At 38.4% G+C, this 23,859-nt stretch overlaps 1 protein-coding gene across 1 annotated transcript in view; it reads right to left on the bottom strand.

Moving 5' to 3' along the window:
- Positions 1 to 19,817, bottom strand: part of Rep (Rab escort protein) — a 51,010-nt gene extending 31,193 nt beyond the window's left edge. The window contains exons 1-5 of the mRNA XM_081737678.1: positions 19,746 to 19,817; positions 18,964 to 19,141; positions 11,090 to 11,156; positions 5,816 to 6,025; positions 1,649 to 1,976 (exon numbers count right to left, since the gene is read on the bottom strand). Of these exons, the coding sequence (XP_081593804.1) occupies positions 1,649 to 1,976; positions 5,816 to 6,025; positions 11,090 to 11,156; positions 18,964 to 19,012 (654 nt within the window). The 5' untranslated portion in view covers positions 19,013 to 19,141; positions 19,746 to 19,817. The remainder of the gene's footprint in view (positions 1 to 1,648; positions 1,977 to 5,815; positions 6,026 to 11,089; positions 11,157 to 18,963; positions 19,142 to 19,745) is intronic.
- Between the last annotated feature and the right edge of the window lie 4,042 nt (positions 19,818 to 23,859).

The following is a 23,859-nucleotide window of genomic DNA, read 5'->3' as shown; positions in this document are numbered from 1 at the left end:
TTTAGTTTAAAATCAGAACATTCAAATTGAATGAGCTGCTCCAAATTTTATGAAATCCGCCAAATCGAGATCTATGCAACCAAGAGATTAAGTAATTGAATAATGTGTTTTATTTAAGAGTCAAAAATCCCTCCATCATGTAGCGCACCAGAATACATACCGGAGAAGCACGAGCAAGAGAACCCTTGAAACTGTTTGTGTTAAGGTTGGTTTAAAGGGACAAGTTTTGCCGATAGATGACACTACAGTCTTCACATCTCTCCCATGTATTTTTTTTTTACCTTTCACAAAAATTCACGATTTCTCTTACAAATTTCAACCTACAGACTTCAAATTTTTAGAAAAGGAACTTCATAATCTTTCGAAGGCAATAATCCGTGCCGATTTTTTTTATTTAAAATTGTCTTCATTGTTGAAATGGCTTGATTATTGAAATGGATATCCAAAACTTTAACAATGGAACAATGGAGTTTGCGTTAATCTCTTGTTCAATACTTGTAAATATATATATATATATATATATATATATATATATACGAGGGAGGATCAGAAACTAAGGTTACAACACTGATATTTCTGGAATTTCATCTGTTATAGAGGAATAAGGAGTGTGCGGTAATGCAGTTTCAGCCATCCATCACCTACGGCACTAGTTGTAGGTAAACACAAATGGCGACTCGTTTGTAAAACTGGTCTCGCGAAGAAGTCCGCTCAGTTATTCGATTTCTGTGGGCAAAACATGTGACCACGGCTGAAATTCACCGGCAGCTGGTAGAAGTTTATGGAGGGACTATTAATGTCCCGTCGGCATGTCGCAGAATGGTGGAGGGAATTATAGAATTCTGGGCTGTCGACATCTAAGGCCATTTAGCTCGTCACATATGAAGCATGACGTCCCTCGGCGAGCACACTATCCAGGGATAGGGAAGGAAGGAAGCGCGCTAGGACCTATAAGTTAGGTACCACCCCAGCATTTGCCTGGTGTGAATGAGGAAAACCCAGGAAAAGCTCATTCAGGATTGCTGGCCTGAAAAATACTTCTTAACACTTTTTCGACCGAGTGCCCACCGGGAATCGAACCTGGGACCCCTCGCACCGAAGGCGAGAGCGTTAGCGACTATGGTACGTGGGGCCACTGTCGCAGAATGGTGTCGAAAGTTTGATGCTGGTAGAGAAAACGCCACCGACGAGGAGCGCAGTGGCCGACCCAGCACGGCATCAACTGATTTAAACACAGCTCACGTGGAGGAGCTGCAGCTGATTCAGGAGAACAGAAGGATCACGTTACGGCATCTGGTGGCAGAATTGGGAATATTCAGAAGGAGCAACTAGGAGGCTGTCGCTTCGCTTCAGACAAGGTGAAATACTTCGTGACAACAGCACTAAACACGCAAGAACAGGATTTTTACCAGGAGGGAATCTTCAAAGTCATCCCGCAATGCGACAAGTGTCTCAGCCGATATGGAAACTTTGTCAGAAAATAACCTAATGTATGTACTCTCTGTTGGCTGTATGAAAGAATATATACATGTTTCACCGCAGGTTATGTAACCTTACTTTCTGATCATCCCCTGAGTATGTTTAAGTGCAAATCGAACAAAAAAGTTGCAAAAGAACATAGTATTTTTAAAAAAATGATAATGTTTACCTTTGGCGCCAGATCTAAATTGAATTTCCTGTATTCGCCTTTGATGAGGGTCTGACTCCATTTCCTCGGAGGTTTTAGTGGTTCTACTTTCTTGTCTTTTTCCTCCTTCTCAGCATCTCCTCCTTCTGCTTTCTTCTCAGTCTCCTCTGATTCTCCAGTTGCTTCAGCCTCTTGTGACTCTCCACCCTTTTCTTCCTCAGCAGCTGAGGACTCTGACGGTTCTTTAACATCTCCTCCTTCCGTTGGCTCCTTCTTAGGCTGCCCTTCCGCACCAGCACTGTCCGTCTGCGTAGATTGATCAGGATTGGCTGCTGAGTCTTCTACTTCACTGGAAACACACAATACATGTAATACCGAATTCCTTTTAAGTCAAAGCTATGTCTAATTTTCACTCACTTATAAAAACTACCATGTATATAAATGAAGTAAATGCTCTAGCATGGAGCTACTGTGACCCAGGAATGCATCCATCGGGTCCTTCCCCCCCCCCCCCAAAAAAAAAAACCTCGTAACTCAACGTACGGATTAGGATTTTTAGATTGCACACAATCGCCTAGCACACAATCCGGGGAAAGGGAAGGAAGGAAGCGGTCTGGGACCTATAAGTTAGGTACCACCCCGGCATTTGACTGGTGTGAATGAGAAAATCATTCAGAATGGCTGGCCTAAAAACGCTATTTTTTTTTACTTTTTCGACCGAGTACCCTCACCGGGAATCGAACCCGGGACCATTCGCACCGAAGGTAAGAGCGTTAGTGACTCTACATACATTTGTACATTTTCTCACTAAAACTCTACTTGTTTAACAGGGAAATGATTGGTGTAGCATGAAAATTTGATCTTACATCTCATCTGTACTCTTTCCCATATAAAAACAATCTAGTTCTATTGTTTCTTCTTTTTCTAAAAAACAGTGTAAGTACTTTACAATTACTTATCATCTTTTCGGAATAATACCCGTTTAATGCTACATGGACGTAGGATTGGAACCCTCCCAACAAAAAATTCTGGGTGCGTGCCTGGTACACCTAGTTCGTACACTGCAAACTCTTAACTTTTCTGATATACACAGAGGAAAAAATAAATAAACAAGAATTTTAGGAAAACCAAAAATGGATCAAAATATTGCGATCTTGACCAATAATTAGTTTTTGGATCAGGGACCACAAAATTATTGAACGGACCCTAAATCGAGTTTTCGTACTTTATACGGAATAAGCACATCATACTGAGTTAAGTGATAGTTTGGGTTTTGCTACACTATATGTAGTTTTCCAGATATAAGGCCTACAAGAAAATTTTTGATTGAAATATATCAGATCTTTTGATCTAATAAAAATGCACGACTGGACCGAAAATCGAACCCCCTGTTTCTGATTTATTATGCCGATGCGTTAACCAGTACGTCACGCAGTCCGCTCCTTGGTTAACTGCACGTTCCATCAGCCGAGTTCGATTCTCGATCCAGTCCTGCAATTTCTCACTATGTGAATTTCAATAAATTTGCACCCAAAAGAGTAACTGGTGTGAATCCTTAATCGGTTGACTTTGTACCTATAGAGCAGTCGCTCTGAACCTAATTCCTATCACGACGCCCATTTTATCACATCCTCTTGCCAGCGATTCCCTTATAATTTTTGGTTTGTAATAAGGTTGTGTGGGATTTTTAATATACCTATTGCGGAGATCTTACGATATCCATCTACTTCTATAATAGTAGACTCCATTTTTTGTATACAGTAACTCCTCTAAAAGCAAATGGATTAAAAAAAAATTTGGTCAGTCCATTCATATTACAAATATCAAATTCGAACTGACATATTCGCTCAAAATGGAGGCCGTTTGAAAATTTCAAAACTTCATAACCCCTTAATTTTCGGTTATATGATAATAATAATAATAATAATAATAATAATAATAATAATAATAATAATAATAATAATAATAATAATAATAATAATAAAAGCAATTTCTAATTCTGATTTAAAAAATTTGGATAGTTCTTAATTTCTTTTTAACGATTTATATATATTTATTATAGCAAATAACTTCTGACAAGAAATATAAAAATTTTGTAACATTTACATGTTCTTCACATCCACTCCTTTGCAAAGAGCTATTTACCACACTCACATACACTGTCTTTGCAACATTAACAACAAATACATACTACACTACAACAGAAGTGTACCAACACACAAACAAGATCTTCACAAAGAAAATAGGTAAACAAGTATTAATTTTGGAAGAATCAAAAATTATCTGCGAGTTCCACATAATTGACACAATAATGTTTTAAAATAAATTGAGTATTTTAAATGACTTGATAATCTGCGACACGAAGATTGAAACGCATATTGCCGCACTAATGAAATCACAGCACGCTCAGGTACCTCATTAGCTTTCAATTTTAATTGTATTTCAATATGAAGGTTTTGTTGCATTTGTATTTTTCTGGTATTTCAATATGTAGTTCTCGTTAGTTTCATATCGTACCTCTTTCATTTAAATTGATTTCTAAACGACTTTGCACATGTTAAAAATGTTCAGTAAATCTATTTTCTGCTGTTCTGAACAGTATGTTAAAAAATAAAAATATACCCATCAAAACAAAATTCAAAATAATATTTAAAAGCAGTTTAAGGGATTAGATTCTAATTATATTTATCTCTTCCGCTTATCTGCGCGACCCCCTAGGGGTCAAGACCCCATGTTGAGAAATCCTGCTATGGAGAAATTAGTGTGAGATAACATCGATTATCTCCTCTATTGATCTTAACCTCTGTTTTCAAAAAGTAATTTGTACCATTTACAAGGTGTACAACTTTGCTTCCGCCGTTTTTCCCAAAAATATGACGCTTTAATGAAACAATTTGCGTACCCAGGCTTATTCAAAGTATTGTCCATCGCTGGCCACAACTTTCTCCCATCTTTCGGGCAGCGTACGAATGCCGCGTCGAAAAAATGTTTCATCTTTGGAGGCGATCCACAAATCGATCCACTTTTTGACTTCTTCATAAGATCGGAAGTCTTGGTCAGCCAGGTCATGCGCCATTGATCGAAACAGGTGATAATCAGAGGGAGCGATGTCTGGAGAGTACGGCGGGTGGAGCAGGACTTCCCATTTTAACGTTTTCAAGTACGTTTTGACCACTTTTGCAACGTGCGGTCGAGCGTTGTCGTGCTGCACAATCACTTTGTCGTGCCTCTCGCTGTATTGCGGCCGTTTGTCCTTTAATGCTCGACTCAAACGCATTAACTGTATTCGATAACGATCACCTGTGATTGTTTCACTTGGTTTTAACAGCTCATAGTACACGACGCCGAGCTGGTCGCACCAAATGCAGAGCATGATCTTGGAGCCATGAATATTCGGTTTGGCCGTCGACGTGGAATCATGGCCGGGATATTCCCATGATTTTTTGCGTTTAGGGTTATCGTAATTTTCCGGGATTTTTCGTCCCCGGTCACAATGCGATGCAGAAATCCCTTCCGTTTTTGCCTCTGAAGCAACTGTTCACAAACACACAAACGCCGTTCAACCTCTCTTGGTTTCAACTCAACCCAAGTTCCTTCTTTCTGAATCACATCCATGGATTTGAGCCGTTTGGAAATGGCTTACTGTGTCACTCCCAATGATCGTGCCAATTCTTCTTGAGTTTAACGCGAGTCTTCACTCAGCAATGTCTCCAATTCTGCATCTTGAAAACCTTTCCGTCTTCCACCACTATGCCGGTCTTCGACGTTAAAATCACCGTTCTCTCAGTAATAGCGTCCTCACCATAAGTATTTGAGAGCATTCGATGAGACTCAGCCGCAGTTTTCTTCATATTAAAACAAAAAAGTAAAATCGCCCGCAAATGGCGAGAATTTTGCTCATCAACTGACATTTTCAATCGAGAACAACTTTACGATGCACACACAAATCGACTAATGCTTGAATGGGGTTATGTTGACAGAGGTCCAAGCTAACTGCCTGACGTCTGCGATCTGTTTATTTCGACCGCTACTTACCGTTGTAGCAACATATCGGAAAACGGCAGAAGCAAAGTTGTACACCTTGCATTTGTTTATTTATTTATTTATTTATTTATTTATTTATTTATTTATTTACAAGGAAGATACATATACAAATATATGTTTAAAAAACAGACAATAGATACTTACTCAGGTATATACCATGATTCTTCAATGTTTGAAACAGTTGAAAATTGGTTTCCTGCAGCAACAAATGATTCTCCTTCCTTGAGAACAGCTGCCATCTCTCCTGATACGTCTGATGCACCACCAGACTCTTCGGGATTCTTGCACTCCCGAATCCATTTCTGTATTCCATCAAAATTGAACGATGCCCACAAGCCACCGTAGTAATCGTTACTGACAAAAAAAAACAAGATTAATTTGTAATACATCTTAGCAATTAAAAAGCTGCACCTAGCATATAATATATTATTTATTACTTATTATTTACTATCTATTACTTTACTATTAATTACTTTGACTTATTCTTGTGGAAATCTGCATTTTCCACAAAAGAGACTATACTACAGAAGGCTGTTCGCTGTATATCCAACAATTTCAATTCGGTGCTGCCACCTGGCGTATCATGCTGGAACTATGGGTTTGCTGACGGAAGCAGTGTTGTGTCACACTGTAGGTGCGTGACAAATGGCGCCGAAAATCAACCGGTACTGGGAGAGTTACGTAATGGCCCTTTTCCATGCTAAGTTTTCGTACGTACACATTGTGAAACAGTGTCGGGAGAATGGGTTAACACTTGAGGTGACTACTGTGAAAGCTATTGCGGCCCGTTACACACAACAGACTCCCCTTTCCAAACATTCATCCACAAAAACTATAAGAAGGGCTGCAAACAAAGTGACATCCTTAGTGCTAAGGGGAATCCGTCGATTGGCGTGCCAAGAAAATCTCTCGACGCAACACGATATGGTCCACAGATTCAACCTCGCTCCGTGAACTGTGAACAAGACAATTCGCAAGGGCCTCAGTTTGAAATGTGTCCGGAAGGCCCATGTACACCACCTGCTACCATTCACATTGCGAACGTACGACCAACTGCAGGAACTGTATGAAAAGTACCTGGCGGGATCCAAAATAAAAGAAAGTTGTCGCAATGGATGAATCAGATCTCCAACTCATTGTTGATGTTCACATTCGGGTGATCACATACCGTGACATTGAGGGCAAGAGGCGCAGCAACTTTGTCCATCAATGCAGGGAAAGTTTCCCTCGTGCCTTTATGATCGTTACAGGACTTGGATATGAGGGTAAGTTGCTCACACACAAGGAGGACAAAAACGTGAAGGTGAATGCAACACCTATCTATGAGAAAGACATCCCGCAATTAGTAAGGAATGGGCACGAACTAGGTGATGATGCATACAAACAGGGCTGAGAGTAATACCACCAGAATATCACTATGTTTGTATCAGGAAGAGAAATGGCAAATAAATTAGGAATTCATGTCATTCCGTATAAAAACATTTTTGTGAAAAGCCCAGATGCCAGTCCAATGGATTTTTGCGAATTTGGACTGCTGAAACGTCATCTTCAACATCGCCGCCCTCGCATCCTGGATGGTCTATGGAAAACGTGCAGAGAGGAGTGAGACAGAATTCCAATGCCTATCCTGCGCCGGAGCTTTCTGTAGTGGAAACTGCGATGCCATGTGATAGTCCACAATGCTGCGGGTCCACTAGAACATGATCGCTGTTTGCGACGCGGTATCTCTTAGGAGAGTACTCGTCAAAAATGGTTGGATATAAAGCAAACAACCTTCTGCACACGAAGTATCTGTCACTGCTAGGAGTACGTGTACCACCGTTCGAAGCACAAACACAACTGATAGATCTACTAGTTAACAAGAGTACTGCATTGAGCTTTCAGTTTAACGTCCCTAGAGGACGTACTGATTAACGTGGAATCCGAACCACATGAGTTCCCGCCGGGAATCGAGCCCGAGTCTCCCACGCCAAACACGCGTACGCTACCGCTTAACCACGAAGGATCTCCTAACAGAGTATTCTTTTACATATACACTACACAAAGAACCTATTCGAGCAGAACAAAAGCTTTCAATTATTATTGGCAACAAATAACATACTTTAGAGCGTCATAAAAATTGGTTTTCTCGAAAACTACGCAAAAAAAAAAAAAAAAAAAACTTACGCTCAAGCTTGTAATTTTGTTCAGTTTGAAATAGTTTGTAAAATATAATGAAATCAGATCTCTATAGTTTAACATCCTATGGTTATGTCATGTAGACTAAAGGAAAAAAAATCTTTAAGGTTTACTTTTTACGGTTATGCCAGGTAGGCTAAAGAAGACGGTGAAGATGAGAAATAAATGTAATGGTGGAATGAAGTAAGTGGGAACGAGAAACGGGAGAAACCTGAGAAAATCCACGCACAAGGCGTTTGTCCACCAGAAAGCTCACTTGGATCGAAGCAAGGACCCCATGTAACTGAGCTGAACGCTCTACCAATGAGCTACCGCGGCCACTCTAGACTGAAAGAAACAGATGGTTATGAATGAAATGAAATGAAATCTTTCAGTTTACCGTCCCATGGTTGTGTCCTTTAGGCTAAGGGAGACAGATGATTAAGGTAAGTGAATGATGATGGAAGAATTGGTGGAATGAGAATGAGAGAAATTGGGAGTACCCTGAGAAAACTCACGGACACGATGTTGTCCACCGCAAACTTATTTGGCCGACAATTGAACCAGGGACCCCACGCACCAGAGGTAAGCGCTCTACCTCTGAGCCACCGTGCCCCTATTCTTCCACATTCTCATTCCATCATATTTTTTTAAAAAGCTCCTTCGCGGCTAAGCGGTTAGCGTACGTGTCTTTGGTGTGGAAGACCTGGATTCGATTCCCGGCGGAAGCTCATGTGGTTCGGATTCCACGTTAATCAGTAGGCCCCGTCTCATATAGCCTCGCTGCTGAAAAGGACACTAAACTCTAAATTAACATTTTTGTAATAATCATCGACTTTCATTAAACATCCGTCTCCTTTAACCTTCGTTTTCTTTTTCTTTTTTTCAGAATGACAATATACTTTGAGTACTGGTGGATTATTTCCTCAATGAAACGCGTTTCACACAGTAACTTCTTACCAGTATTGACCACTTTAAAATAATAATAATAAAAAGAACCTGGTACCACTGCTTCATCTCATAGTTCCTTTCTTCCCTTTCTCCTTAGTTTGTTGGTGTATAGTTTAACGTACTTTTTCTCATTGAGCTACGTAAGACGTAGACCTACGGCTCAACATGGCATCTCAACCACATAAACTTCAAGAATCGAAGAACAGGGTCTCCCATGACGACGACGACGCGTATACTAAACCCATAAAGCCATAGAACAGAATATATCTGCGTTTCTCGTAAACACCTCGCCATGGTGAAGCGTTGGAAAAACATTGCTAACAGTGCTAGCGATAAGTCATGTTGATAAACTTCACCCAGATAATAACAAAATCTGACCCCTACTTGGATAGCTTACTATATTTAGCATTTTCAACAGTAATTTCTAAACAAAAATGTATGGATATATCTTGTGTGAAAGTTAGTTTACCGTCTCTCTTAGCTTCGAAGCATAATCGTGGGACGTTAAACTAAAATACAAAACGAGCAAAGAAGAAAACTACCAGATCTGTAGAGCGGTATATGCACCATGTTAATACAGTTTCTCTGTTAAACGCTAACGTATTAGGCTGGTCCTTAACGGGCCGCGGTGATTCAGTGGTAAAGTGTTGACCTCTGCTACGTGGGGTCCTTGGTTTGATCCCAGCTCGTGCCAAGTGGTCTTTATGGTGGGCCGACACCGTTTGCGTAGGTCTTCCCGGGGTCCTCCCGCTTCGTTCCACTTTCTTCATTCTACCATTTTATCCACTTCTTATCATCACCATCTCCTTTAGCCTTCACGGCAAAACTGTGGAACGTAAAACTTAAAGATTTCATAGTATTTTTCGGACTTAACTTCCAAATTATTTTTTTTAAGTCTCCATACTAAAATGGTTCCATATCAGACGAAAGTAATCCACGAGAAAAAAAGAGAGCTCAACTGAACACTATAAAATCAGGGGTATAGGAGCAAAACCTGCTAAATCCAGCTTTCAATTTTGTCAGGGAACGAAGAAAAAGTGACGCTCTTATGTTTCAGAATTGCTGAACAACTTTTAGTGGTAGATTTCACTCATGTTCATTAAGTAGTGACCATTAAACAAAGAAACTGTTCCACAATTCAGAAACTTACGGGCGTCACTTTTGTTTCGTTTCCTGACAAAATTCAAAAATGAATTCAGCAAGCTTTGCTTCTATAGCCGTGAAATAGTGACCCTCAAGTTTTCAATGCATTTGCAGTATACAATATAAGGCAAACGTCCTTTGTAAGTTTGAAAAGACAATTGTACGATAATAAACAAACATTACGAAGGCAGTAAGTATTAAATGAGTGAGTTCTTATGGTGAAAAGTTACCCCTAACGATATGCCACATGATCCCCCTTCCTATTAAAAATTTTGAACCTAAAATATGGTACCACTCCGTTTAGCCGTTCCAAGTCTCATATTGTACACTGTAAATGTATTGAGGTCGCTTGGGTATTCATTTAATATTATTCAATTGAGTTAATCTTTCTTATAGGTTACTCTGGTATAATATGGAACCATTTAGGGGTGGGGGGTGACAAACTCGAAAGACAGAGAGAGCTCCTCCGTGGCTAAGCGGTTAGCGTACGCGCCTTTGGCGTGGGAGACCCGGGTTCGATTCCCGGCGGGTGCTCATGTGGTTCGGATTCCACGATAATCAGTAGGTCCACGTCTCATATAGCCTCGCTGCTGAAAGGGACGCTAAACTAAAATCAACTCAACTCGAAAGACAGAGAGCTCATTAATATATATATATATATATATATATATATATATATATATATATACAGGGTAGTGAGAAACTATTTGAACAAACTTCGGGAGCTGATTTCTAACACCGAAACAAGCAATAAATAAATAAACAAATAAAAATAAAAAAAATAAAGTCCTCTGGAACTTTGGGCAGTGAGGCATAGTTTCGGCGATATAAGGTGCCGAAAGCGTAGGAAAATGAACTTCAGAGGGCTGTAATTCTAAAACAACGATACGCAGAGAGCGCTGTTCCGAACATAACACTCGAAGTGATACCTGCTCGATTGCAAAATGTACGTTTCAAACCTCTGCAAAATGTGTGTGAGGGATTTCCTAAAGGAACGTACGGATCCCCTACAACCTGGCAAGTAAATACATACATACATTTATTTCAGAGTAAAAATATTTCTCTTTTAGGTCACCAGAAATTAGCTATTCGGAAAATTACAGCTAAGTTTTTCGTAATCTATTTATTTAGAAGGCGTGACTTCTGGAGTAGAAAAGAAACCATTACCTATCAAGATGAAGCACTTTCTTCCCAACTCTGCTGGCCGCGGCAGCAACTATCGATTCTGTCATACCTGAAAATAATCACTTTCTATCATACAAGAGTCAATAATAGATCTTTAATAAAGCAAAGTAGAAACATTACTACTTCAGTAATATTTTTAAGTATGCTTAACAACAACTAACACTAGGCAACAAATTGAAACTTTTTTTTTTTTTGTAACTGGAAATAAACCCCTGATGATCTTCTTTTGTGTGATTTAGTGTCGGACTCCCTGCACAAAAACCAACAGTAGTCGCCCATCATTGAAGCATCCCATTTGCCTTGGTACCAGCGTTCCATTTGGGAAATTTCTTGGTGGAATCGCTCCCCGTGTTCATCACTCACGTCACACAAGTTTGGAGGGAAAAAGTCCAAGTGAGAATCAAGGAAATGTAGCTTCAATGACAGTCTAGAAATTGATAGGTTGCTATCAAATCATCGACTAACTACATAGTGAGGACTCCTGCATTTCCCTAGGAAACCGTCACATAACGCAGCAAATGCATTCCATGCAGCGACTTCAAAATGGCTCATTTTATTTTCAAAACCTGGATCATGAAATAATTTCCTTATCTGAGGGCCGGTAAAAATCCCTGCTGCAACCTTTGCTTCACTTAAGTTGGGAAATTTTTCCCTTAAGTATTTGAAAGTTACGCTCTCCTTGTCTAGAGCCTTCACAAATGTACTCATTAAATATTCTATTCACAACACGCTGTCCAATACAACTACGTAAAGCGGATGAACTACAGCAACTATATTTCCACCACGATAAAAGACAAATAACACAACAATCACGAGAAACTCCCACCGGTTTATTTATCACGGGTAAAGATCTAGCCGACTGATATACGCCACATGTTTTTCTTTTTCTTTAGTTCAACAGTGTTGCCAGCAATATAAATAAAATGTTTTTTTCGGCCGCAACGTAGCACCGGAAGTGACGTCACGCGTAACTCGAAAATGGTACGTGCTGGAAAATTTTGCGTTACGAATTTGGATTCAGCGCATCGGAATTAGTAAAGAACACATATTGGCACCGCAGTTACAAAATGGCTGTCACAGTGTAATAGATAAATGACATCTTTTATTATTTTTGATACTTTTCTTGTCTCTTTGTCAATGGGGTTTCTTTGACATTATTGCTAACCTCGACCATGTTGGTAAAATATTTTCTACTGCATACCCTGAGTATATAATTCTTACAATGAAAATCAATGTAAATTCTTATCACACTTATGACAGTCAAAGTTGATATTATTATTGCACGTACTGAAAGTACTGCACGTGAGGTACTGAAAATATTACACATTATTATCCTAATAATTATGAAATGTGTACACTGTAGTAAGCTACTTTGTCAAATCAAGTAGGAAATGTAACATACGTTAAGATATTTTAATTATTCTATGTGGATCTTGTAGCAAAAGCACTCACTTTTATTTCCAGAATCAGACTCGAGGGCTAAATTTGGCGTAAGTCTGTTATCTCGTAATTGCCGTAGTTTTTAATGGCAACTCCCATCTTCTCCATCGCATATCTTTAAAGCATCTACAATTTCACTATTCTCCTTTAAGCGTATACCCATCGTCGCTATGCACGGACCCCCTGCCGCGCGCTCCTGCCCTGACTCGGTTAGATAGCGTTCGTGGGTTTCAGAGACCACCTAGCATAAATTGGTTTGTAAGTTAATTCGCGTTTTATGCTATATGTGTACACGTGCTATAGTTATACTCAGTACTCCTGAAGATAATCTGCACCTATTTATAACGAAGTATTTTCGTATGCTTTATGTAATTACTGATGTTCCAGGGATATGTATGATATTGAGCTTCGCTTCCAAACCCCAATCTACAAATCTATTTACATAATATTGTACGATTAGGAGTTACATTTCTGAGTTGTCGGCATCTAAGACCACCTAGCTCGTCACATATATGAGGGATGACATCTCTCGGCGAACACACTACCCGATGAAAGGGAAGGAAGAAAGCGACCTGGGACCTGTATGTTCGGTATTTGCCTTGTATGAATAAGGGAAAAACAGGAAAAACCTCGCTCAAGATGGTTGTCCTGATAAAGCTGTTACGCTTTATCGATCAAGTGCCCCTTCCGGGAAACGAACATAATATTATAGTAAGGTGTTGATTATAGTCCTGGACCCTGTTTCTAAAAGCTACCAGACTAGTAATACTCGTTCATACAGTAGTGATATTAGTGTAAGTATACGACCATGTGTTTCTCGAACTTACAAAAGCTACAAGTATGTTGACTAGTGTTACAAGACTATGTGACTTCCTTTATCAGTGATTTTGTTTTACAAGACACTAGTGTAGCACAGTTAACTTGTAATTCACTAGTACATATTCAAAAGAGTTTGGAACTTGTACCACATTTGTATAACTTCACAAGTATAGGTAAGTCGGTGTTCTCCTGTTTGTAACCGAGTCTGAAACCGAGTGTAACCTGCGGTCAAGCGACTGTACACAAAGTAAGTCCATTGATTTATCTAATACTATCAATGCAGAGGGAAAAGGTTCAGCTGATTCCAAGCAAAAACTAAAATATACATCATAAGGAAAGCTTTCAAGCAATTTAATATTTTTGTTTTTGAACATTTAATTTACATTTGCACTTTCTTCATCGAGCCTACCTATATGTTTTTGGTGCTATCTCATTTTATGAGGTATTAAATTTCTAAAATCTACGAAAGAAATATGGGGTTTACTCGAGCAGACAGTTCTACCAAATGGAAAATTTATAGATAAAATAGGATGTGAAATATCTTTCGTAAAGGAATTAATGTGTGAATATAAGTAATTACTAGGGTTCGGAAGTTAAAGACCTAATAACTGCCCAAAAAGGACGTAAAAATAATACCCAATGTAATTAGAATTACATATTTAATTAATAAAATGCTCAAGAAAAAATGAAATGAAATCTTTTAAGTTTTACGTCCCAGGGTTATGCCGATTAGGCTAAAGGAGACGGTGATGATGAGTAATGAATGAAATGGTGGAATGAAGAAAGTGGGAGGAAACGGGAGAACCCCGAGAAAACCCACGCACGCGGTGTTTGTCCAGCACAAAGTTCACTTGGCGGGGGCTGGGATCGAACCCGGGACCCCTAGCACCAGAGGTGAACGTTCTACCACTGAGCCACCGCGGCCCCAAAATGCTCAAGAAATACAAGCTTCTGGTAGTATACAATATACATTTGAAAGAAACTGTGCACATACTTTTCTCGAAGGGTCGACTCGTCAGGAATCTTCCGATTTGTATACTGCTCTAAAAACATTTTGAGAGTTTCGTTGCTTATCTTTGCCGACGAGATATTTGTTCCAACTAAGGCACTGCAAAGATCTTTGTAAAACGGAGACGACTTAGAATGTGCACTAGTAGTTTGTCCTAACAGAAGCTGTTTTTTTTCTTTTCTCCGCGGCCTAGGAAGGTGCTTTTACGTGTTTCTCACGTCCAACGTGTTATTGGACATGGAACAGCTTTCTCTGCACTCACCTTCACTTCGGAGCTCCTTCGTGGCTAAGCGGTTAGCGTACGCGCCTCTGGCGTGGGAAACCCGGGTTCGATTCCCAGCGGGAGCTCAAGTGGTTTGGAGTCCACGTTAATCAGTAGGTCCACGTCTCATATAGCCTCGCTGCTGAAAGGGACAAACTCAAAACCCAATCCAACCCCTCCAATCACCTTCACATCGCAATATTTGCAGGAAAGAATATTCCCATCCGTAGAAAAAATGGACATTGTTTAGCAGAAGGGGTCCAGACACATTTTCTAAAATAATGTTACAATTACGGTAGTTTCCGTTCACATTAGGTTAGTTTAGATAAGTTCAGGTTATGTTACTTTATGTTAGATTATATTAGCGTAGGAGTCCGGCACAATTTTCGAAAAAATGATAAAATTAGGCTTATTTCTATTAATATTAGGTTAGGTTGTTTAGGTTAGGCTAGATTATGTTAGCTCTAAGCAGGGTGGGAAAAAATCATGATTTTTTTTTTAAAAAAAATCATTTTTGTTGATTTTCTTGATTTAAATCGATTTTTTTGATTTAAATCAAATCTTTCTCCTCGTATATACAAGTCGTGAACTGAAGAAAAAGCATTAGGAATTAGTATTAAATGCTAATTATGCCATTTAAGTGAAAGTATTGGGGTTGAATTTTGAATTATCCCAAATCGTTAATCTATATCAATTCCAAACAATGTATTTTAACCCTTTTAAATTATGGCTCTTTTTAAAGGTAAATTATAGACTTTCAGTTAAGCAGCTACAGCATTATCCCTATTTATCCTAGGATCATAGTTCATACATCACTCTCTTTAGAATAGAACAGCTTTTGAAGCGGTAACATTCACATTTCCCTATCATGTCCCTCAAGCAGGAATTTTTGACAGTAATCGGCCTTTTTTTTTTACTTATTTAAAAAAAAAATTGATCCTCTCTGGATTCCCTTGTGTTAACGCACAGATCTCAAAATCAACTGGGAAATACTAAGGGGTGTACTAAATATGTGTACAAAATTTCAAGCTTCTATCTTGAGTTGTAGGGGTGAGGAAACTATTTAAGAATGAGCTAAGAAGATCCCCATAATGCCCCAGATGACCCGGATGTAATATAAAAATTTCCTCAGACATCCCTATTTATCCTAGGATCATGATTTGTGCATTATTCTCTTCAAAATAAAACAAATTTTCAAACTGTACTCTTCAAATGTCTCCATCATGTATTTGGGGTGGGTAAATCACGAAAAAAAGGAATTTTCTGTTAAAAATATCTTTTTTTTTTTTTTTTTTTACCTCTATAGACCCCTCCCCCTGTTTTAAGGCAGAAATCTGAAACAAATCTGAAAAATACTGAGGGGTGCACTGAGTAAATGTGCAAAATTTCAATCTTGTAGGTGCAAAAGTAAGCCCGCGAAAAATATTCCCCAAATACCCCAGATTCTCGTACAAAACAGGATCTCAGCTAATAGTTTCCTGAGACGTCTCTATTTATCCTAGGAGCATAGTACGCACATCATTTTCTTCTGAATAGAACAGTCTTTCAAACGGTACCATTCATATGTCTCCATCTGAGACGGGAAAATCACGAAAAAAGCTATTTTTTGTTAAAAATATCCTTTTTTTAAAAAAATATTTTTGCCCTTCTGGACCCCACTGTTTTAAGGCAGAAATCTGAAACAAATCTGAAAAATACTGAAGGGTGCACTGAGTAAATGTGCAAAATTTCAATCTTGTAGGTGCAAAAGTAAGCCCGCGAAAAATATTCCCCAAATACCCCAGATTCTCGTACAAAACAGGATCTCAGCTAACAGTTTCCTGAGACGTCTCTATTTATCCTAGGAGCATAGTACGCACATCATTTTCTTCAGAATAGAACAGTCTTTCAAACGGTACCATTCATATGTCTCCATCTGAGACGGGAAAATCACGAAAAAAGCTATTTTTTGTTAAAAATATCCTTTTTTTAAAAAATATTTTTGCCCTTCTGGACCCCACTGTTTTAAGGCAGAAATCTGAAAAATACTGAAGGGTGCACTGAGTAAATGTGCAAAATTTCAATCTTGTAGGTGCAAAAGTAAGCCCGCGAAAAATATTCCCCAAATACCCCAGATTCTCGTACAAAACAGGATCTCAGCTAACAGTTTCCTGAGAAGTCCCTATTTATCCTAGGAGCATAGTACGCACATCATTTTCTTCAGAACAGAACAGTCTTTCAAACGGTACCATTCATATGTCTACATCTGAGACGGGAAAATCACGAAAAAAGCTATTTTTTGTTTAAAATATCCTTTTTTAAAAAATATTTTTGCCCCTCTGGACCCCACTGTTTTAAGGCAGAAATCTGAAACAAATCTTAAGGGGTGCACTGAACGAGTGTGCAAAATTTCAGTCTTTGTCTTTTTAAATTTACGATGTCATCACACGCTATGCTTTAATGCAGAAAGGCGTGAAAGCATATGTAACGTGTTCTAAAACGCCTCCAGTCTTGAAGAAAACGAAGTAAAAAGCCTTATTGATACGTTTTTAATCGAATAATGAAGACTCCACCATATCACCTAAAAATAGGTCATATAATTTAAAAGGTTAAGCATTAAGGAAAAAGTACAGCAACGTTTATCAAAATGACACTTTTTTCACAAAAATTACTGAAACAGAACTAGCTTGCGGCATGAAATACATAAATTTTGCCTGAAGTTATAAAATTTTAAAAAAATGGAGAGGGGATAGTGCCCCTCTAAATAGCCCTATTATCTGGGAGCAAACAAACAAACACGCACAAAAAAGAATTTTCGTCTTAAATGTCGATGGTGATTTCCCGTTGGAATAGTTCAAAGAATAAGCAGGGTTGCTCCGTTAGCTGTTCAAAACGGGATTTTCCCTAATCATTCTCTGCATGACACTTGTTTTCATACTATACTGTACATTTGAGTCTCATTGTATTATGATTATTAACTTCCATAATCGAAATAACAGAACAGAAACGTGATTTTACATATTTCCACTTTAAATTAATTTATTTGGGAATTTGATTTAAATCAGCGATTTTTATTTAAAAAATCAAGTGATTTAAATCATACTGATTTAAATCAATCCACCCTGGCTCTAAGTACTTGCATCTTCCATTTCTTCCGCAAATTTTCCATTTTCTACATACTTTTGTACCCGTCTGCTAAATATTTACCGAAAAATTTCTGCTCCAAATTCGTAATGAGGACAGAAAAACAACGCGCCCTGTGGGGCTCTAACTCGCCTTCACTCGCTGACTCGCTCTACAATATAGTCCGATTTAAATGTGGCAACCTAATTTATGTATGGCACCATGAAACGACCAAATCGGAATAAATATCGCAAAAAAAAAAAAAAAAAAAAAAAAAAAAAGTTACTGTTCAGCTTTGGGGGCGGGGGCAGGTTACTGAACTTTTTTTTGCGATATCCTATTCACATTCTATTAGGTTAGGTTAATAACATATAATTCAGACAGTATTGACGGGCGAGCGTCAGCGAGTGAAGGCGGGTTAGAGCCCCGCAGGGCACGTTTTCTTCTGTCTTCGTTAGTGTTGGCCCCCCATTAATTAACATTTACTAAACCTAGTAGCTGAAAATGCTGGCCCTCCGTTGCTAAATAGCTTAAGTGCTAGAATCAAAGTCTGTATACAACTGGAAATGCCTCCCACTCCCAAAATACATATCTATTTTAGGGTTTCGGTATTCCTCATCTGAACGACTTAATGTTTTACAAAGGTGGTCTACTATTATACAAGTTTTGTACAGCAGAAAAATTATATCAACCCTTGTACTCGAAGAAAACTATGAACAATAGCGAAAGGCATATAATTTTCCTAGTTTCATTTATATTTATATATCAGTTTCACTTATAGTACATATAATAATCAATAGGTGACTTCTCGTGTCGTGCACATGAACGTCAAATAAGCACTTACGGAACTGTGATGCGTTTTGCTTTTTACAATTCCAATTTGGCAACATTCCTTAAATCACGCCTATAACAATGACGTCCCAAACAAAAACGATTACTCATATATTTATGCATAAATTATTCCACGCAGCTGACTACGCAACATTTTGCAAGAATTCGTAATAGCACTGGTAATAGATAGCAATAGTGAAACAAAAACGCCACAATTTAATTTACATTAACCATATGGGTAAAAGGAAATTAAATACAAATATGTCAATAACAGCCCATGCTGTTTCTGTTTTGTTTCAGTATGAATAATTAAAAACTACAGCAACAACACGGCATAATAAAGAATTTAGAACACTTGAGTTTTCATTCCTTAAAACAGCTAGCTTAAATTACCTGTCCCAATAACGATAACATCATATTCTGATGGTAGATCGTCTTCCATTTTGTGTATTGATTATATTTCACAAAGGAAATTTCAGTTTTGCAGTAATTACAAATTCGTTCAGCTGTTTCTGTTTGCTACGCTGTCAAATCTGCTTCATACGAGAAATCCGGAAATTTAACATTCAAGCACTGTTGCCAGACGAGTCAGCTGGATAAGCAGGAGATTCGAAGATAAAAAACAGGAGAAAGCAGTAGACACATACAGAGGTGGCGTTTGAATGTGAATCCGGGGGGGGGGGGTAATACTTTTGCCATTATTAAGGGGGCAGTAGTCAAAACAAGCAGTCCAGAATTCATTTCTGATGAACTACGTTGAGCAAATAAAAGGGAAAAGTCCCGATTTATATTAATATTATTTGATACACACATGTGGGAAGTAAAACGTAGTGAAAGAGCATGTAAATCTTACAGAAAGTCATAAAAACGCTAACCATAATGCGTATAGAAGATGACGTACAGTTGTATTCTTTGGATCCATATTATATACAGTAAAGCTCTATAACTATATGCTATATAGAGCTTTGTGTATTATAACAGAGAAATTTCGTCTTTTTATGTGAAGAAACATTGAAAATTCAATATTATTAATAATATATTTTTTCAACTTCTCGAAGTAAGGAAAAAGCAGGAGATTGTTAACTTTTCATTTTCTTTCGCAGTAGATCAGTAGAACGTAGAAAAAGCAGGAGATCTCCTGCAAAATCAGTAGATCTGGCAACACTGCATTCAAGTTGCGGCCAAGCAAGCTTCAGTTATTTTCTGTTTTAGTCGTTAGATGGCAGCACGAAAAAGGCAACCTATGAAGCATCTAGTGCCAGGATTTCGAATTACTGTCCCAAAGAAATAAACCGGTGTTTAGTTAGTGATGGGAATCCAATTCATCTCTGAGATCGCCGCTCAATAGTTCGCTCACTAAAATGAAAATGAAATCTTTGAGTTTTACGTCCCACGATTATGCCGGTTAGGCTAAAGGAGACGATGATTATGAGAAATGAATGAAATGGTGGAATGAAGAAAGTGGGAGGAAACGGGAGAACCCCGAGAAAACCCACGCACACGGTGTTTGTCCACCACAAAGTTCACTTGGCGGGAGCAGGGTTTGAACCCGGGACCCCTTGCACCAGAGGTGAACGCTCTACCACTGAGCCACCGCGGCCCCGCTCACTAAAATGAATTGATTCATTTGAACGGCTGAGTGACTCATATTTTTTACAACGGAGAGAGGAGGAAAGTTAAAAAGTAAAATTGTATGGTCAGACTAAATGCATTTTATAAAACAAATTTAAAGGGTGTAACTCCAATTTTAGATTACAACCATAGTGCTATTAACAAATTTAACTTTTAAAAAATCATTGAAAGTTATAATTTTAGACTAATGCAAATTGTAATTAACAGATGTAATATACACAAAAATGCAATTCAGATACAAAATACACATACAAATTTGACTAAATAAAATTACTATTAATAAGTGTGAAAATACATCACAAATACAAAAAAGCTATATGCAAATTACAGCCTAAACGAATCCAAATACACAATGCAAAATATTACAACTTTAGACGCAATGCTACAGCAATACAATTTTTGAATTACTATAAAAGTGTTACAACTTTAAACTCAATGCCAAAAATATTACAATTTTATTACATCATGAGAAACTATTTTTTTTCCTTAAAATGTTGTCCACCACTCCCCCCTTAGAATACACATTTCAATCGAAGTAACCGTTCCCACGCGGCTAAGCGGTTGGCGTACGTGCCTTTTGTGTGGGAGACCCGGTGTTCAATTCCTGGTGGAAGCTCATGTGGTTCGGGTTCCACGTTAATAAGTTGGTCCACGTCTAATATAGCATCACTGCTGAAATGAAATGGAATATTTTAGTTAACGTCCCACGATTATGCCCTGTAGCCTAAGGGGAACGGTGATTAAAGCAACTGAATGATGATGCAACAATTAGTGGAATGAGCACTTGGCAAGTACTCTGAGAAAAACCCACGGACATGAGTAGAATTGAGGCGCTTGATGAGCGCGTGAGAAAATTTTGCCCTGGGCGCTAGTTAGTTGGTTGCTATGTGTGGAAACCAAGGATGTTATAAAATAGAGGATCTGCCCATTCAACAAGATCGTGAAGCCATACGTCACAGCTTCGCCACACCTACTCTGCCCACTCCGCGCCATTAACATTGCAATGTTTCGAGCCAACAATCATGGCGAAAACGAGAATAGCCAATCAGACCTGCCGGCTCAGACGATGCTCGGTTGTTTTTTGGATTCACTGAGTTCATGGACAGTTCCTCTATTTTATAACATCCTTGGTGGAAACAAGGAAACATACATTTTCTTCTTCTTCTTTTACTCGATGAAAAGTTGGTAGTTGCTATGTGAATAGTTCTAAGTTGTAGGACCCTAGGTGCCTTTATAAACAAGATGAAACATGTAGTTTTGAAATCCGCTCTAATCGTAGTCTATGAAATGAGGCTGAGAAGCTTCCCATAGAAAATGGGTTCCACGCGAAAATTATTATTCAAGAATTGATGACAATGTTTCAAAGTCACGGGAAAGTACTTAGTTCCATAGAATAGAGCCCCAGGTTCTTGTTATGACATGTTTTGCCGAAGGTATTCATGTATGTATGTGTGTTTGTTTGTGTGTGTGTGAATCTAAAGTAGTAGGATCACGTGATGAAAAGTTGCGAATGAAAGGATGGTGACGCAGTGTTGCCAGATCTACTGATTTTGCAGGAGATCTCCTGCTTTTTCTACGTTCTACTGATCTACTGCGAAAGAAAATGAAAAGTGAACAATCTCCTGCTTTTTTCTTACTTCGAGAAGTTAAAGAAATATATTATTATTAATATTTAATTTTCAATGTTTCCTTACATGAAAAGATGAAATTTCTCTATTATAATATACAAAGCTCTATAGAACATATGGCTATAGAGCTTTACTGTATATAATATGAATCCAAAGAATACAACTGTACGACTTCTTCTATATGCATTATGGTTAGCGTTTTACAAGTAAGTTTTTTTTAGATTGGGACTTGGGTTGGAAGAGTGGCTTAGATCATTTCTCCACGATCGTCAGCAAGAAATCGTCTTACGCCACGATCACGTGTGACTGTACCATATAACTACGTTATCGCTACGTGCATGAATAACATTTTCCTACTCCACTTTGCTCTTTCACTACGTTTTACTTCACACACGTATGTATCAAATAATATTAATATAAATCGTGACTTTTCCCTTTCATTTGCTCAACGTAGTTCATCGGAAATGAATTCTGGACTACTTGTTTTGACTACTGCCCCCTTAATAAAGGCAAATTTTATTGCCTACTCTCCGGATTTACATTCAAACGCCACCACTGTATGTGTCTACTGATTTCTCCTGTTTTTTATCTTCGAATCTCCTGCTTTTCCAACTGACTGGTCTGGCAACACTGTGGTGACGTCGGAAACGGAACGTAGAGCGTACACATATATGTTTGTGTAGATCATTCCATTAGCAGCTGCTGCGAAGGAAGAAACGTCAACTTAAAGATGGCATCGTCAATGAATATGTCAGATAAGCTTAATATGCAATCATTGATTCCCTTTACAAACATGCGAGATTTGGAGATAGGCACCATTTCGTATTGTAAACTGTGAGATAATTACAACGATTTATGATAGGAAGGCTTGTGTAACATTTGAAGGAGGCGAAAAAGTTATTCTACCAGGACGCTGTACTGAAAAATTGGAAGCAGATAATGATGCGTTATTAACGTATTTACAAAGTGGAAATGCAGAGGAAAGGATGAAAATGTGGAAACGTAACATATGTTGACTGCAGAGAGCTTTACCCTTGCGGCGATTGCCGTAAACAATCACCCTCGTCTCCATTCGGCAAGGCACAACGCTATGAAGCGGTCAGCCAGTGTAGTTAATGGTGGTGCGTCGATTGTTATTTACACATTTTCGTTAAGTTTTTGGATGTAAGCGTGTAGTATTATTAAGTCTAAAGTATCATAGATGTAGTGTAATACATACCAGAGCATTGTGAAAGGGAGTTATTGGGAAGGTATTGGTGGCATTCAATCAATCACAAGCAAACGTGTTTCTAACTCGTACAATCCAATTTGACTACAGTGCGGGTAACTTGGAAACATACAGATGAGGGAAATGTGGAAACGTTTCAACATTTCCCTCACCCTAAACTCCATTGCATTGTTTTATTATTAGTAAATAATTTATTGAAGATAACACACATTTGATTCATACAAGTATATGTTAGATACTTTTTATTGATGGCCTAAATGAGGGCAGGGCAGAGGGGTAAGGCTTAGGGGTAAAGCACAGTGGAAACTGACAAAGAGGCGGAAAAAAGGCAAATAATTGTCTCTACGATTGTTATTACAGGGTCTCAGCACCTCCTCTAAAGTTTGTGTGTCACCATATGAAATCACGAAAATACCCCTTTTGAAGAGGAAAACTTCGAATACAGATCGTAAGCCGAGTTCTTGTGCTGTTTTTAGATCGTCTCTGTACAATAAACAGCTCGAAGAATCCTTATCTAACCGTAAGAGTTAACGACTAGACCTAAAAAGAAACCACCTGCAGGCGGTAACAAAACTGGAAAAATGGCCAAAGTTCCTCCTTCAATTAAAAAAATCTTGGTAGTCTCTCTTCTAGTTGGAGTAGAAGAGCCAAAAAGACACTGTGTGTATATTTTATGGGAATCCATTTTCGAAAGATATGCGTGGTGAACTATGGATTAAATGTCAATTATGTGAGAAATGGAGTCACTCTTAGTGTGCCGGTGTGAAAACAAGCATTTATATTTGTGATTTCTGCAAACAG

The sequence above is a fragment of the Thermobia domestica genome, chromosome 14 (assembly GCF_964235325.1).
Source record: "Thermobia domestica chromosome 14, izTheDome1.hap1.1, whole genome shotgun sequence".
Classification (NCBI taxonomy): Eukaryota; Metazoa; Arthropoda; class Insecta; order Zygentoma; family Lepismatidae; genus Thermobia; species Thermobia domestica.
This window is presented reverse-complemented; position numbering and strand designations above follow the sequence as displayed.